This window comes from Saimiri boliviensis, chromosome X, assembly GCF_048565385.1.
Source record: "Saimiri boliviensis isolate mSaiBol1 chromosome X, mSaiBol1.pri, whole genome shotgun sequence".
In the NCBI taxonomy this organism is placed as follows: domain Eukaryota; kingdom Metazoa; phylum Chordata; class Mammalia; order Primates; family Cebidae; genus Saimiri; species Saimiri boliviensis.
The window spans coordinates 72053923-72070329 of NC_133470.1; the positions used below are offsets into that span (position 1 = coordinate 72053923).

Here is a 16407-nt window from a genome sequence, read left to right on the forward strand (position 1 = left end):
TGGCTTTCTAAAATGGATGCAACATTAGTGTTGCAAACAAAATCAGCACTATATTTCTTAATGATCTAAAGATTAAATTGAGAGAACACAGTTTTCTTAAATATTATGTCTAGAGTTTTTTTAGGACAGTCTTAGCAAGTATGATTGTTCTGGTCTTACTTGCTCTAATGTTTAAAGGTGCAATTTTATGCCATTATTGAAATTGATTTTTTAAATCTATATACCATATTATTAACATGCATTTTCAATATGAGGCAGTGTTTATGCAGTATTTAACAGAGCAATATGCTGCCAATAGAGTTTGGAGGTGGATATTTAGTTTACAGTGTATAAACTTAAAATATGCATCCCTTTAACAACGCTTTGTGTTAGCATGCTGCAAATCAAAATGGCACTTAATATTAAAAGCTGGTTTAGGGAAATTTAATGAAAATCCTGTTCATAAATGTAATGCATATGATATGTACTTTTAAGTTTTAGTTGCTTCATGTTTACATTCAGCTGTTCAACATAATTAAAATGTAATTTTACTTTATTCTACATTGTGGCTTTGTGTTTCAAATAATGTTCACATTTCTGTTTTTGCACCAGATAAGAATCAGTTCCTTGAGAGTAAATTTTTTATCTTTCTTAACTTCAGAATATTAAATTTGGAATATCTACTAAAATTGTGTGTTATGTGGCTGTAAATGATGTACACGCTGTAAAATAAGATCGCTACTGTTACGTGGGATTATTATTTCTAAATGTTACTCATTGAAATGAGCATACAATAAAAAGCATTTATTGCACTTAATGGTTTTATGAGTTTATTTAAAGTTCCAATATATTTTATTAAAAGACTTTTCACTTCAGATTTATCTTAGGCAGATTGATCCTTTTTTAAATGTCTTGTTGAATTTTGTTCATTAACAACATGAGCTAGGAATTTAAACAGTTATGATGACTATGTAATGCATATTCCTCAAGTATGTATGTTATTTGCCAAAATCATAATGAAATACTATAAATAAAAGTGTTCATTTTAAGAGCTTAGACTTCATATTATAGAGAAAACTAATACTTTTTAACTTACTTAAATGACACAATCCTGAGAAGTGAATACATGTAATTATGCTCCTAATATACATTCAAAAGGAAAAGTATTGATGTGTTTATTTGGGAGATTTCTGCAAATGAGCATAAAAATAACTTTCTATGTTCAAACCAGTGAGCATTTAATAGAATTCTATATATATGGCACTGTTAAAACTCTTTGTCAATTAGATTATTAATTATTATTTAATAATAATTAGCAGAAAAAGAAAATATCAGCCTCACATGTTAGACCAGTGCTTCTTAAATTTAAAGTCTGTAGAGATCACCTAGAGAACTTGCCGAAATGCATATTCTGATTCAATAGGTTTGGGGTATGGCCTACAATTCTGCATTTCTATTAAGTTCCCATGTGTTGCCACGGTATGAGTAATAAGGTGGTAGGCAAAAGCACCTGCTGTAATTCTTGAATATGTTAATTACTTTGCTTAAACAGATAATTGTGGGTGCATGCACAGAGCGAATTTTTACTGAGGACATGGCATTGGAGCTGTAACATGAGTGGCAAGAAGGAGCCAGTCATATGAAGATCTTGTGGCAGAGCAAGGCAGAGGAACTTGCAGATGCAAACAATTTGAGATGCAACAAGCTTTGGCTGGACAATAGTTAGCAAGGGGAACAGATTAATGGCTCCAGTGAGCTGAGATCGTGCCATTGCACTCCAGCCTGGGCGACAAGAGTGAAACTCCGTCTCAATTAAAAAGATAAGAAAGAAGAGACCTATGAAAAGTTTGAAATGGGAAGTCATTGGGAGAATTTAAGGCAAAGAGTACTGCTATAAGTTTTGAAAATAACTCTGGAGGCTCTAAGAAATGTGAAGGAGCTGAGGGATGCACCCATGTAAGAGGTTATTCCAGTTGTCATGGTTACAGTGGAGCTGGAGAAAAGTGTATGGATTTTCTTCTACTTGTATGTTGGGCTTAGAAAATGGCAGCCCAGGCAGAATAGATATGAATTTAGCCCACGTTACAAAAAAAAATATTGTCTTCAAAAATACAGCTCTTCCTGGCATAAGGCTTTCCTACATACCAGAACAGATTCCACCTAAAAATGTCGATCTGTAAGTTCAAGTACCTTCACAAGACAAAGAAAAAATTGGGAATTACTGTAAAATCATTTTTTCCAGAACAGGGTGACCATGTGTAGATGGATTTATCCAATTGTCACTTTTAAATTGCTTATACCATGATGGAGAAGAAAGTATTTGGGAAATCTTACCCTGATGGGGCCCTTAAATTCAACTCCTCATGTCTCTTACAGGACAACCACAAGTTTAATTTGAACCTTAAACTTCCCTTAAAGATATATATCCCTTTAATTGCAGAAAACCATATGCAAAAGTAGAAAAATATAATGAACCTCTACATAGCCATCACCCAGCTTCAACAATTACCACTATGGCCAATCTTGTTTCATTTGTATTCTTCCTCACTTAACCCTTCATCCACTTACCCCTGGTTAGCTTATTTTGATGCCTCCTTCCCCCACTGGTTTAATTTGTAACAAATCCCAGAAATTTTTGCAACAATTTTTGAAGGATATAGCACAACTCTTAACATGGGTACTTCCAGTGGGGAAATGACTCATCTTCTATGAAGGCAGAGAAACAAAAGAATCATCTAACTCCTTCTACTTCCCCTTGTGAGAACCAAGAAAAAGGTGGCTAGGCTGGGAATTCTATACAGTAAGATTATTTTTTTTAACTAACAAGGCATCATTTAGAGAAGCTGCAGGGCTAGATTAGAACCTTAAAATATAATTGGATTGAGACCATTCCCAATCTCCCAACTTTGTTCAGCTTCACCCTTTCATTCCAAAAGAATTAAAACCTGTAAATTTGGAACTGACTGAGAAAGATCTCTCAAGAGGCTTGGATCCTGGATAAGAACTGGATATTGTTATCAGGGGGTCTTTAGATTTCTAAAGATCCTGCAGAAGAAATGGACTAATTTGTAACTTCAAGGGTATAGCACTAGATGCCCCAAACTAAAAATGTGTCACCTGCCTGTTTCAATTATGCCTTTCTCTTTGAGCATTACCAAAGTAACTACTCCAAAGGGAACTCTGTCCCATTTTAAAATCTGGACCAATTGACAATATTGACACTACCTCATTTAACCTATAATGTAAGTCCTAGTCACGTCCCATCTGATTCCAAAACCCTCTTATCCTAGATTCCAACACCACTCACCCATCATGACATGGCTGTCTCATCAGGTCCTTTTAGGGAAGTAGATCAGAAAGCCTATATTTTCTCCCATTTTAAGAAATTTATCTGCCTTATTGGATCTTGGCACATATGAATTATATGTATTCAACACTGTTATCTAACAAACTACAGAATCAAAGCATTACATTGGAAACACTGTTCCCTAACATAAAGGATCTCTCGAACATATACTTCCATCTGAAAAAGAATTATTTTAATGTAGTCGGATGGGAAACCAAACAAAGGCTATGAAGTTAACATCTCATTGTCTGTGATAGACCAGTCTAAGATTACCAAGACTGCCTGGCTATCTAATTTTGTCATAAATTAATTTAAGTGTTCTTTTATAAACTAAAAAGAGGCATGTCTTCTTCAGGACTAAATATTGTTAAATGTTTTATTAAGAAAGACGCACTTGTTTATTATTTCCTTCATTTAAATGTTTTCTATGTACTATTTCATATATCCTAAGTTGTACATGAAATACTTTTTATTTTTTTAACTGGACATAAAGTACTATGGAAATCCAGTAAATTGAGTTTTGGCATGTGGTGGGGAAGATGTACCTCATAAGGAAACCTTTTCACAGCATATTATTTACTTTCAAAATAATTATTTTCAAAAGAAATGTCATCTTTGTAGATTGCAATAATGGGAAAGGTGTGATGATGGCTTTTTGTTAAGGTGATCTAAATTGGGTAGTAAGATGGAAATTTTTTTAAGACTTTATTTTGTTCTTTTTGTACTGTCTATGTTAAGAAGAAGACAGACAGCAAAAGCACCATTACAAGGTTGGGAAGAATGCTTTATGGAACAAGTGAGTTATGGAACTTTGAAAACTTAAGTTTTAAAGCAAAGAAATTCTAATTTAAAGAAGAAACCTGCTTTAACTGGAGTTTGAACTGTGTTAAAATAGTCCAAATAGGGAAGTTTTCTGCTTTTTTTTTTTTTTTATGAGAGTGATGCTTGTTAGCTTCAACATAAACATTCACATGATGATAATTTCCTGACAAAAATATATAGCTAAGCTAAAAATCCTTCTGCATATTTCCTACTTGGACTTTCACACAAACCATGTAAATACTTCACATATTTTATTTAGACACATAAACAGATTACTTTGCATGCCATTGCACAACCTCCATTTTATTTGACATGTCTAAAGTGAAAATATACTGGAATAGAAATTAGATAAATAGGCACTCTTCACCTGACAACTTTGAAGTTTTCAGAGATAAGCAGTGTGAAACTTATGAGAGGGAAATATATCACTACTACTTCTATTGATCTTAATCACAAATTGAAAAAGAAATGTATATATATTTAAATAGTCATTTAAATAGAATAGCTCTTTATATCATTACATTTTGTATTACAATTTTAAAAATTGTTAAGTATGATAAGGGAAGTTATTATGACACCAATTCACTATCCATGGATCAAGTGAGCCAATAAAGTGCTGACTTCTTACTTTTTAATTTTTTTTGTGGCTATATAGTAGGTATACTTATTTATGGGATACATGAGATATTTCAGTACAGGCATTTAATGTGAAATAATCACATCATGGAGAATTGGTTATCCATCCACTCAAGTATTATTTGTGTTACAAGCAATCCAGTTATACTCTTCTAGTTATTTTAAAATGTAAAATTAAGCTATTATTGACTACACTCACCCTGTTGTGCTATCAGATACTAGGTCTTACTCATACTTTCTATCTATATGGTTTTTGTACACATTACGCATCCCCAGTTCCCCTCACACATCCTTTTTCCCAGCCTCTAGTAACCATCCTTCTATGCTCTATATTCATGAGTTCAATTGTTTTGATTTTTAGATCACACACATAATTGAGAACATGCAATGTTTGTCTTTCTTTCTTTCTTTCTTTTTTTTATTGTACTTTAGGTGTCTTTCTGTTCCTGGCTTATGTCACTTAACATAATGGCCTCTAGTTCCATCCACAACTTCTCAACTGCCCCTGAATTTTGGATTTTTAAATATTTTGGAAAAATCACACCTGTTCTCATTTTTAAACCTTAAAAATAGCAGTTCCCTATTAAGCTAATAAAGCTTCCCCTTATATTATTTGTAATGTGTGCATAATATAGCACACTTTTGTTAGTTACATATGTGAATAGTTAGCAGAGGAAAAACTCTGTTGTTCCTACACCAAGGGAAAAAAATGTAAGGACGATATAGCTCATGAAGAATATTATCATTTTTCTACCACAAAATATTGATAAAATTTGAATTGTATTAATTCATATTATGGAGCTTAACATTTTAGCCAAAGTATTAAGGTAATATAAATAAGGCCTCCAGCTTCATATCAAGACCATTTAAATATTTCTAGAAAAACATTAAAAGTATTTTCCTCATTTATGGTTTAATTTACTATAGTGCCTCATCTGTTCTTAATGATTTCTTAGTATAATGCATATTAAAATATAATTATAAGGCATTACATGATTTTATGTGGATACATACAAGGATATTTCAGTGCAAAACTTCAAATTATATAACCCAAATATGTTTGTTGTCTTAATCTATACTTGGACAAAGGCACCATTTTAAATTTTACTAAGTCTTAACTTTAGTCCGATGGGTTGAAATTTAAAATTTTTGTCCTCATCTTGCATTGAAAAAAATACTTATGTTCACTTTGTGAGGTCATTAAAGCCCAATTGTTCAACCAACTTCTAAGTATACTAAATACTTTGCTACAAAATATTTCTCCCAAGTAGGATAAATCTATCAAATATTTTTTGTTGCTATTTTTATTCCCTAAGCCTTTATATCTATGTAATATTTCAATGATATGTTTACATACCACCATGAAAAAGCTTACCTTCCTTCCACTTACTACTACTATTTTGTGTTACATGTTTTTTAAGAAGTAGGTAGGCTCATTTGTGGAAGTTATGCTTGGAAAGAACAGATTTACTAAGACACTAATATGTACTTAGAACCAGAATAGCATACTGTGTAATTTAGTAGACTTAGTTATTTCAAAATATAATATTCCACTTCCCTGCTAAATGAAATTAATTGTCACCTTTGACTTAGCTATATCTCCAAGAGGTGAAAATAGCATGCAATGTAGCATATCTTTTAGTCACAAGGCCTAGTGTGAAAAGCAAATTTAGACTGTATATACTATACACTAGCTATTGTTTTTTTACTTCAATGTATTTTATCTTTTCTGTTAAAAAAACGTGATTTCATTTTGTAACTGAACTGCACATATAATATCAGATAAAATCTAATGGCATACCTTGTAAAATATCTTTCCTAACAAATTAGTTTGATATCTAGGAGGCGCCCTATCTGAAAAATAGTGAGTTATGTTCTACAGTGTCTGCAATCAAACTTTAAACAAGCAGATCCCTCTTTCAGTTAGTTTGTTGTTGTACTGTATACCTAAGTGTTATGGAAAAGATTTAGGTCTCCTAAATGATTGAAGAAACTCTCATATGCAGAACTAATTCATTCATTCCATTAGATTTCTTGAATAGCAGCACAGTTCCAAATTCTGATTGGCCTTTAGTGGTGGGAAAATAACAAAGTACTAATGCAGATATACACACACACAAAAAAATGCCTTTGAGTAGTAATACTTTAAACTGGATCCATTCATGGCTAGAAAAGAAAAAAAAAAGGTTATTTTACAACTGGTTCATAATTAAAGTCATTGTTACTGTATGCAAAGTTATGGAAAATTATTTAAATTGATATGTACAAAACCAAAGGATATGTATTGCACTTTTGTGGCACTCTATTATATGTATATATTCAGTGAAACAACGATTTGTCTTTCTAACTTTAGTCATGGTCTGTTTCAAATGACTTTAAGCATGAGGGAAGGAGAATTAAGTAGATATCCTCCTTAGTAATACTTAGAGTTTAAATATGTCCAATCATCTCTGTTAATAAATATGGATTTTCATCTGTGAATGCACTTGAATATATTTTGACCTTGCTACCAGTAACTATAGAATCTTCAAATATCAATTTTGATTTTTACAGCTGCACATTTTTAATCGAGAGAGTAGTAGTGCTACTATTCTGTAGACCCTTTATTTGGCAGATCTTCATATTGCCATCTCTGAGGTACATATGGTTAGGGTTAGTAGCAGCAATTGCTTCTCAGTCTTAACTTTTGGCATCAAATTATCTTTGAGTGGCAAATTTAAAATTCTATGGGTTAATAATTAGTAATAAGTAATTTTTGATTAAGTAATGACCTAACAAAAACAACATTTCAGAGTTTAAATGCAGTTATTTTTACTTTGGGATTACTAAACATTGGTTGCTTTCATTGATGATAACAATATTTAAAAGATTGATGGCTGGATTGAAGTTAAAGAAGGGCTTCAGATCTAAAGAAACTTTTTGAATTTTTTTGTTGACACAAATATTTGAGCTTGTTTAAAGGTTTTTTAACAGATGTTCAATTTTATTAACTATACATGTGAAGTGTAATTTTTAAATATTTTTCAAAAGGTTCTGCAGAATACTTGATTGATAGTTGTATAACTGAACATGCATATACAACCATCTCCCAGATAAAGAAACAGAACATTATTAGAATCCTTGAATCCCTCCTTATGGTTCCTTTCAAACAGTATCCACCCCACAAGGATAACCATTTCTTTATTTAATAGCCATAGATTTAGTTTTGCCTACTTTTAGTACCTCAGTAGTTTGACAAGTAGGTAATTTTATTACAAGAAATCAAAGGCTGTCATTTTCACAATGTTTTAAGTCAGATCTGTATACAGGTTTGAGAACTAGGATCCTCAATCTTTTATGTGTCTATTTCACCAGAAGGATATCACCCATTCTTATGATCCCTACCAGTATCTTACTATTAGAAGCTCTTGCACCAGTGTAGGAATGTATAAATAGGAAAAAAAACCAAGAGCATTCTGTTGTGTTAGCATAGTTGTTAAACCTCAACACTATTAGGGGCTGGATAATTCTTTGTGGGGGAGACTGTCCTGCACATTGTAGTATGTTCAGCAGCATCCTAGTTCTCTACCCACTAGATGCCAATAATACCCACCCCTCTGATTTTGAAAACCAAAAATGTCTCTAGACATTGCTAAATGTCCCCTAAGGTACAAAATTGCTGCTAGAGAAAGCAACTGTGCTAGGGAATATATAGTTGGACTTTGATATCCATGAGTTCCCCAACAATGATGAGTTGAAAATATTCAGGAAAAAAATTGTTTCTGTACTGAACATGTATGGACTTTTTTACTGTTAATACCTCCTAAACAATACACTATAACACTTACTTAGAATTTGCATTGAATTAGATATTGTAAGGAATCTAGAAATGACTTAAAATATACAGTAAGATGTGCATAGATTATATGCAAATATGCCATTCTGTATAAGGGACTTGAGCATCTACAGATTTTGATATCTGCAGGGAATCCTGGAACCAATCTCTCATGGATGTTGAGGGACAACTATATATCCCCTGTTTGATGTTCATTACTTTAAAAGTGAATAGAGCAATGTGCAAAAGTTTTAGAGAAGTAGCTCTCAGTCCTTTGTAAGAAGGTTTCAATAATCAGTCCTCTTAGCAATGTATTGGACCACTTAGAAAGATGCTAAGGTCCATGTCACCTGGCCATCTTGGAGGATGTTGTAGAAGGTAGAGCAAATATTGGAGTATATGATGTTTAAAGTACTTTTCAGCAGCCTTAATATAATGAATGGTGAGATTTAAAACTGGAGGCTTTTACAGTCTAGGGTGGAAGCTAGAAACATGTCTTCTTTCAAAACCCTAATATATATATAATCTGCAGAAATAAGTACCACATACAAGATTGCAAGACAAATTCTATTGAAACATGCCTCTTCTCCATTTTTTACTTCCCTTCATAATTGTCTATGATATTTGCTACCTGCTTTAATAAAAGGGAAACTATTTTGGAAAATCTGAATGGAACCCATTCAATAACTACCGAGATAGGCAAGAAAAGAAATAAAATTAGCATATTGCTAATGTTAATCTTCTTCCTTTTATGGGGCAAAAATTATATTTAATTTATTATACCTCAAATAATCAATTATATTTCCCCATGTATGAATCTTTCCAAAGTTTCTTAATTCCCACTATATATCAATAATGGTAACAGAAAATCTCAAGAGAAAAAAAATACTCAAAATTTTTTGTTCATTTGGTATTTTACCTCAATTTTAAAAGACTGTACATATATAGTCAAAATAGGGCTAAAAATACCCAAGTGAACTTACACAAGTGTATTTGTCTTCTGTTTTCTCAATCACAATAGTCTGTGTTTCACTACCTGGTGGTATATACTCATAGTCATCATACAGGAGGCCTAGGATTGGATATTGTGTCCTGTACCTGTAAACAAGAACAGAGTTGGTTTACGGGCTGCATGAGAAAATATCTTTCATTCCTTTTTAGTCACTCCTAGTGATTGCCCTTATTAAGCCAATTTGGCTCTGAATGACTTTTAACTGTTTCTGAAAAAAGAAAACAAAACTAAACGGACAAAGATTGACAACCATTGTTTTTAAGGAAATAAAGTAGAGGGACTCCTGTTTCTGGCCATGATGGACCACTGGCAGCACAGGACAGTGACCCCAGAAAAGGAAAGCAAATGATATAGGCCCTACAAGTGCCTAGGTCTCTGTCTGGAGAGATTTTCATGGCCACAGGATAAGGAAAAGGAAGCCAAACAGATCCCAGCAGTTTTACCAAATTGAGGTGATAAAAGAGTAAATATAGGCAAAGGCATCCAGAGTTTGTGGGGCAGAGTACAAGACAGAAGACAGCTACATAGATAGAGAGAGGTCAGGACAGTTGTAGAGACTTTCCCAAGAGTCTGGGTGAGTACCAATCAGTGTGCCTATATGTGAAGAGGCTACCAAGACTTAGGAAATAACGACCAGAAAGGAGCAGGCTGGCAATTTTTGGAGCTCTCATAGGGATGGTAATGTTTTGTGTTCCACTAACCAAACCAGAGTGAAAAGCTGTCCTGATATAGAGGCCATAAGATAGATGCCACAGAATATTGCCTTAGTAGTGGAATAAAATTAGCCTTAAAGTACTGGCTATTCTCACAGCATTTAAAAGCAAGGCTTGAATGTACTAAATTGTTTCCAAGTAATTTCATCTCAGAACAAAACCCCAAATATTTTACATAATACCCTAGCCAAAACAGAAAACTCAACAATGTAAAATCATAATTCATGGCCTTCAATAAAAAATGAATAGTCATACAATGGAAGATGTGACTAATAATGAAGAGAAATATAAATTAGGAGAAACAGACCAAGAAACAATACTGATAAAAAAATGAACAGGCAAATGTGCATCTATTAGAAACATATAAAACATGCAATGTATATTCAAGAAGTTAGAGGAAAGCATGAGCACAATGAGGAAAAAAATAGAGAATATAAAAAAGATCCACATTGGAGTTCTAAAGATTAAAAAAATTAAATGGCACTAATTGCAGATTAGGCACTACATTAAAAAAAAAGGTCAATACATTTGAATACTTCAAGAGAAATAATCTAAAAGAAAACAAAAGAAAACCGGAAAAAATGAACACAGCATGAGATAACAGTGGAAAATATCAAATGTCCTTCTATATGTATAATTAAAGTCCTGCAGGATTGGCAGGAGAGAAAAATAATAGAAGATATAATGACCATATTATTTTCAAATGTGATGAAAACTATAAACACATGTATCCAAGAAGCTCAGTGAACGTGACAAAAAGAAACATGAAGATAACTACAGAGACACATCATTATCAAATTGCTGAAAACCAGTGAAAGAGACTCTTAAAAAAAGAGCCTCAGAGAAGAAAGACATTATTCAAAGAGCAAAAATCATAAGATTAACAAAAAACTTCTTTTCAGTCACAATGAAAGTCAGAAGACAGACGAGCAACATTGTTAAAGTACTTTCTTTAAAAAAAGTGACTGACTTACTCATCTAAACACAATAAAAATATTTTTGAATAATGAAGAATTGATAAAGACTGTTTTCAGACTTAAAAGGCCAAAAGAAGTCTTCACCAGAAAAGAAGCATAAGAAATGTTAAAAGAAGTTTTTAAGGCAAAGGGAAAATGATATAAGATAAAAATTTGAATTTAATCAAAGTACATAATATTAGAAAAGATAAATATGTAGGTAAATTTAAAACATGGTTTTTCTTATTGTTCATATTTATTTAAAATATAATTGACTGTTGAAAACAAAAATAATAATGTTTTTGGGGGCTACTAACATATGTAAAAGAAAATATATATAATAAAAGTAGTAAAAGTCATATTACTCATATGAAGGGGAAATGGAAGTTTACTATTACAAAGTTGTTATGCTACATGTAACGGGATATAATATTATTGGAAAGTAGGCAGTGTCACTTAAAGAAGAATGCTATAGACCCTACAGCAATAAAAAGAAAAAAAGAATTAAACCTAATCAGGTAATAAAATAGGTTAAATGCAACATGAAGAAATAATGCAAAAGAAGAGAGGAAAGGGGAAAGAAAGAAAATGTGAGATAAATATGAAACAAATAGCAAGATGGCAAATTTAAATCTATCCATATAGGTATGTATGACCTAAACACTCCAATTAAAAAGCAATGATTGTCAAATGAGATTAAAAACTCAAGACCCAACTACATATGCTATTTAAACATACAGTCCTTAACACTTTAAATACAAACAAACGAATAGATTAGTGTAAGAGGATGGAAACAAATGTACCATGCAATTTCTAATCAAAAGAAAGTTGGAGTCATTATATTAATATTCGATGAAGTAGCCTTCAGAACAAGAAGCATAATGCAGATAAAGGGTGATTTTATAATGATAAAGGTGTCAATTCATTAACAAGATGTAGCACTCCTAAATGTTCATTCATCAATAGAACATAACAATCCTAAATGTTTATGTACCTCCCAGCAGAAATTCAAATTACATGAAGCAAATTCTGATAGAACTGAAAGGAGAAATAAACAAATCCACAATTAGGGTTGGAGATGTTGGCATGCCTTTCAAGACAATTGATATAAGTAGAAAGAAAATAAGTAAATACATAGATGAAATCCCCAAATATGTGGAAACCAAAAAAATACAAATCTAAAACACCCATAGATACAAGTGGAAATTAAAAGGGGAATTAGAAAATATTTTGAACTAAATGAAAAGGAAAATATAACTGATCAAACTTGTGGGATGCAGCTAAAATAGTGCTGAAGTAGAAATTTATAGCATCAAATTTTGTATTATGAAAGAAGAAGCATCTAAAATTAGTGCCCTATGTTTCCAGGTTTTGAAACTGGAAAAGAAACAGAAACAGAAAAGTAAGTGGAAAATAACATAAGAAAAAACAAATATAAGAGAAGAAATTACTAAAATAGGAAACAAAGAAACAGTACAGGAAAATCAATGAAATTGAACCTGATTCTTCAAGAATATCACTAAAATTGACATAACTCTAGTCAGACTGATAGCAAAGAAAGAGAACATACAGTTTACCAGTATCAAGAAAGGGATATCACTATAGGTTCCACAGTCTTTGAAAGAATAATAAAGAAATATTATGGTAAATTTATGCCAAAAACCTGAAGATTTAGATGAAATGCACAAATTCCTTGAGAGATACAAACTACAAAAGCTCACTCAAGAAGAAATAGATAATCTGAATAAGTATAAGCCAAGTTTTAAAATTGAATTTACAATTACATCCTTTCACACAGAGCCAACTCCAGTCAAGGATGGCTTTACCAGTCAACTAAACAATTAACAAAGAAATAATATCAATCTTGCATAAACTCTTTCAAAATATAAAATGGTAGTGCATTCTTCTCAACTCATTTTAGGAGGTCAGCATTACTCTGATGACAAATCAGAGACATCATGAGAAAAGAAATGTACAGACTACATTTGTACAGACTACAAAGTGTACAGACTACGTAGTGAATATGGATGTCAGATCCTTAACAAAATTTTAGCAAATTGGATCTAGCAATTTACGAAAAGGATACTACGTTAATCCAGCAGGATTTATCCCAGTAACAAAAGGTTGGTTTAATATTCAAAATTCAATAATTCATAATTTTAACAGCTCAAACAATAAAAACTTATGTTCAGGTGTGGGGTTTCAAGAATGAAGGAGTAAGGAATTTGACAGACCCTCTCTACAAAAAAAAAAAAAAAAAAGTTTCAATTATTTCACTAGTGAAAATAGTATATTTTTTAAAAAATAATCATTTAAAGTCTCTGGAACTCATTTAACGGAGGACAGCAAATAGAAAAATATTCAAGAAAATCTACTAAACCTTGTTAATAACATTAAAAGTCTATGATATTTGAGCCATGACCTGCTTCATCCAGCTACCTTTCACCCTTCAGCTCATGTTTCTGGAAAGAGTGGTTGAGAAGTTGTACTCTCTACCCTGTCCCCTTCTTACAGAATGGAAACTATACCAGACATGGCATGCTGAAAATATTGGGTTCCAGATCAACCCCACCCAACATATTCCTTGGTCAGAGATTCCACAATGAGAGGAGCAAGCTAAGAAGACCATGGGCTGCCACCTCCCCTCAATGCCCACTGACAGAACAGATTGTTACTGAAAAAAGTGGGTGCCTGCCCCAGTTTGGTTCAATGGCACAGGGATTCTTCCCAGGTTGAAAGGCAGTGATATGGTTTGGCCTTAACAAAATCTCAACTTGAATTGTATCTCCCAGAATTCCCACATGTTGTGGGAGGGACCCAGGGGAAGGTAACTGAATCATGGAGGCCAGTCTTTCTCATGGTATTCTCTTGATAATGAATAAGTCTCATGAGATCTGATGGGTTTATCAAGGGTTTCTGCTTTTGCATCTTTCTCATTTTCTCTTGCCACCACCATCTAAGAAGTGCCTTTCACCTCCTGCCATGATTCTGAGATCTCCCCAACCATGTGGAACTGTAAGTTCAATTAAACCTTTTTTTGTTCTCAGTTTTGGGAATATGTTTATCAGCAGCATGAAAACTAATACAGATAGTCTGGAAATACAAATGCTCTGCAGCTCTGTGTGATGGGACTGACTTCATTTGAAATAGATAATATAAAAATCCATGTCTAAGAACATTGCTGAAAATAATGGCAGACTTGGTAGAGAGCAATTAAGAGGAGGCTGCAAGCTCTAGAATACAAACAAAATGGCAGAGCAGCTTGAAGAGAAATAGGGAAAGAGATGGCTAAAAAGAGCTCTCCTGGGATCACAGTCATTTATGGGAGTCAAGAGGGCTATGCACATGTCCTAGGCCACAACCACTCAGGCACATGCAGAGCAGAAAGCAGGGGAAGAAATGAAAGCATTCCACAACCTGGACAGACCATCAACACAGGTAACATGATTCACTGGCATAAGGGACTTAAATATAACCTATAACAAACTGTTGAACAAAAAGCTGCTCTGGCCCAGGGACAATTCCTGGGAAACAAAGCTAAAAATAAAATCAAGTTCATACATGGCAGTCTGGCAACCATATGCATGCCCAAGGCTGCAATCTTTCATGTGCAATTAGGGAGGGAGCCTCGAATATACTAGTCTCTGGCTGAATGTGGGACAAAAAATACAAATATCCTGAACTGTGATGACAGCTCCCAAGCCACACATATGTCCTATAGTGTAAAATTATAACTGGGTAAGGTGTCATAAACACAACTTTTTACCACTAAGTGGCTTATTCAAGCCCAGGGGCCAGGTCCATTCTGTACCTAAGGGTAGCCTCCATTGATCACTGGTACTCCATCCACGTTTCATTTGTTAGATGTTCTGGGTCATGGGGCTCTCTCAGGCAGAGAAGTGTCTAGCAGACACCCTCACCGTTCCTGGACAGGCCCTGCAGAGGGAGGCATGCCTCGCTTCTGCACTGGCCTATAAACTCACACCTCACACTCAGTGTATTGAGTTTGGGGGCTCCTCCTCAGATTGAGTTCTGGCGGAAATCTCAACTCAGAACTACTGAGCTGTGTGCTGCAACCTTGGGGCATTGAAACCATATCAGTGGCTTTGTCCTTTGCCTCCTTGGGGTCAGGTACTTGTGCTGAGGGAGCCGAAGTTCCCAGGCTGTGGGGAAAGCATTCCAGCAGGGCCACTGGCAAAACAGTCCGGCCTAGCAGTGGAGACGGTGCTGTGTGAACACACTTGCAGAATCAGCCAGGCAAGAGCCTTGAAGCGATTGTGGACAGAAGGACATGCAGAACAGATGTGTCCAGAGAGCCTTGGGTGATGGGTGCCTATGGCTGCATTTTGTTGCATCTGCTCCACATGTAAAAACCCCTGGTGTCCATGTAGGCTAGAGCTCTATCTTTGTCTATTCTTTGGTCAGATCCCCTTGACAATTGAAAGGACAGCAAGAGTTATGGGATCTCTTGTAGCTAGGATGCCAGAGGTTCATGGTGAGAGTGGAATACCCTGCTGTCACTTCACTCACCCATTCCTTAGGAGGTGTTCAGTACCAGGAACTAATCCTGGTGCTTGGCACACCCATGCAGTTTTCCCAGCTTTCTCTCTATTCAGCCTTAGTATCTGTGTAACCTATCAAATCTCAGTAATTTCTCTCCAAATATCTGTTTGAAGTACCAACAGATAGTGGAGAATTCACTTGTTCATTTACTGGATATTTTGGTCTCTTGTGGTGGGAGAAGTGCTTCCTGGGTGTGTCTACTTGGCCATCTTGTCCCTCCCTCCAGAAACTACTTTCAAAGAGGACCAGATGGTGTATTTAGAAGACAAAGACTTCAAAGAAGCTATAATATATTCATAGGGCTGGGCACAGTGGCTCATGCCTGTAACCCTAACACTTTGAGAGGCCATCAGGGGATGATTGCTTGAGACAGGGAATTTGAGACCAGCCTGGGCAACATAGTGAGAAAACAAAGAACTTTAAAAAACAAGCTTAAGGAAGTAATGGAAGATGATCTCAGTGAAAATGTGTAACAACCTCCAGAAATGCTCTATGCCATAAAAGAAGAAGAAAACCTGGCAGAAAAATTCAAAATTAACTTTATCAGAATGCTCAAAATTAATAAA

At 34.2% G+C, this 16407-nt stretch overlaps 1 protein-coding gene across 3 annotated transcripts in view; it reads right to left on the reverse strand.

Moving 5' to 3' along the window:
* Positions 1–4211: 4211 nt before the first annotated feature.
* The window catches only part of POF1B (POF1B actin binding protein), a 94582-nt gene continuing 82386 nt past the window's right edge, over positions 4212–16407 (reverse strand). For 2 of the 3 annotated variants that reach the window (XM_010349360.2, XM_074392214.1), the window contains one exon: positions 9542–9695. In XM_010349360.2, coding sequence (XP_010347662.1) covers positions 9557–9695 — 139 coding nt within the window. In that variant the 3' untranslated portion in view covers positions 9542–9556. Of the gene's footprint in view, positions 6950–9541; positions 9696–16407 lie in introns of those variants that run through there. The other variant, XM_003938705.3, reaches the window with a different exon arrangement.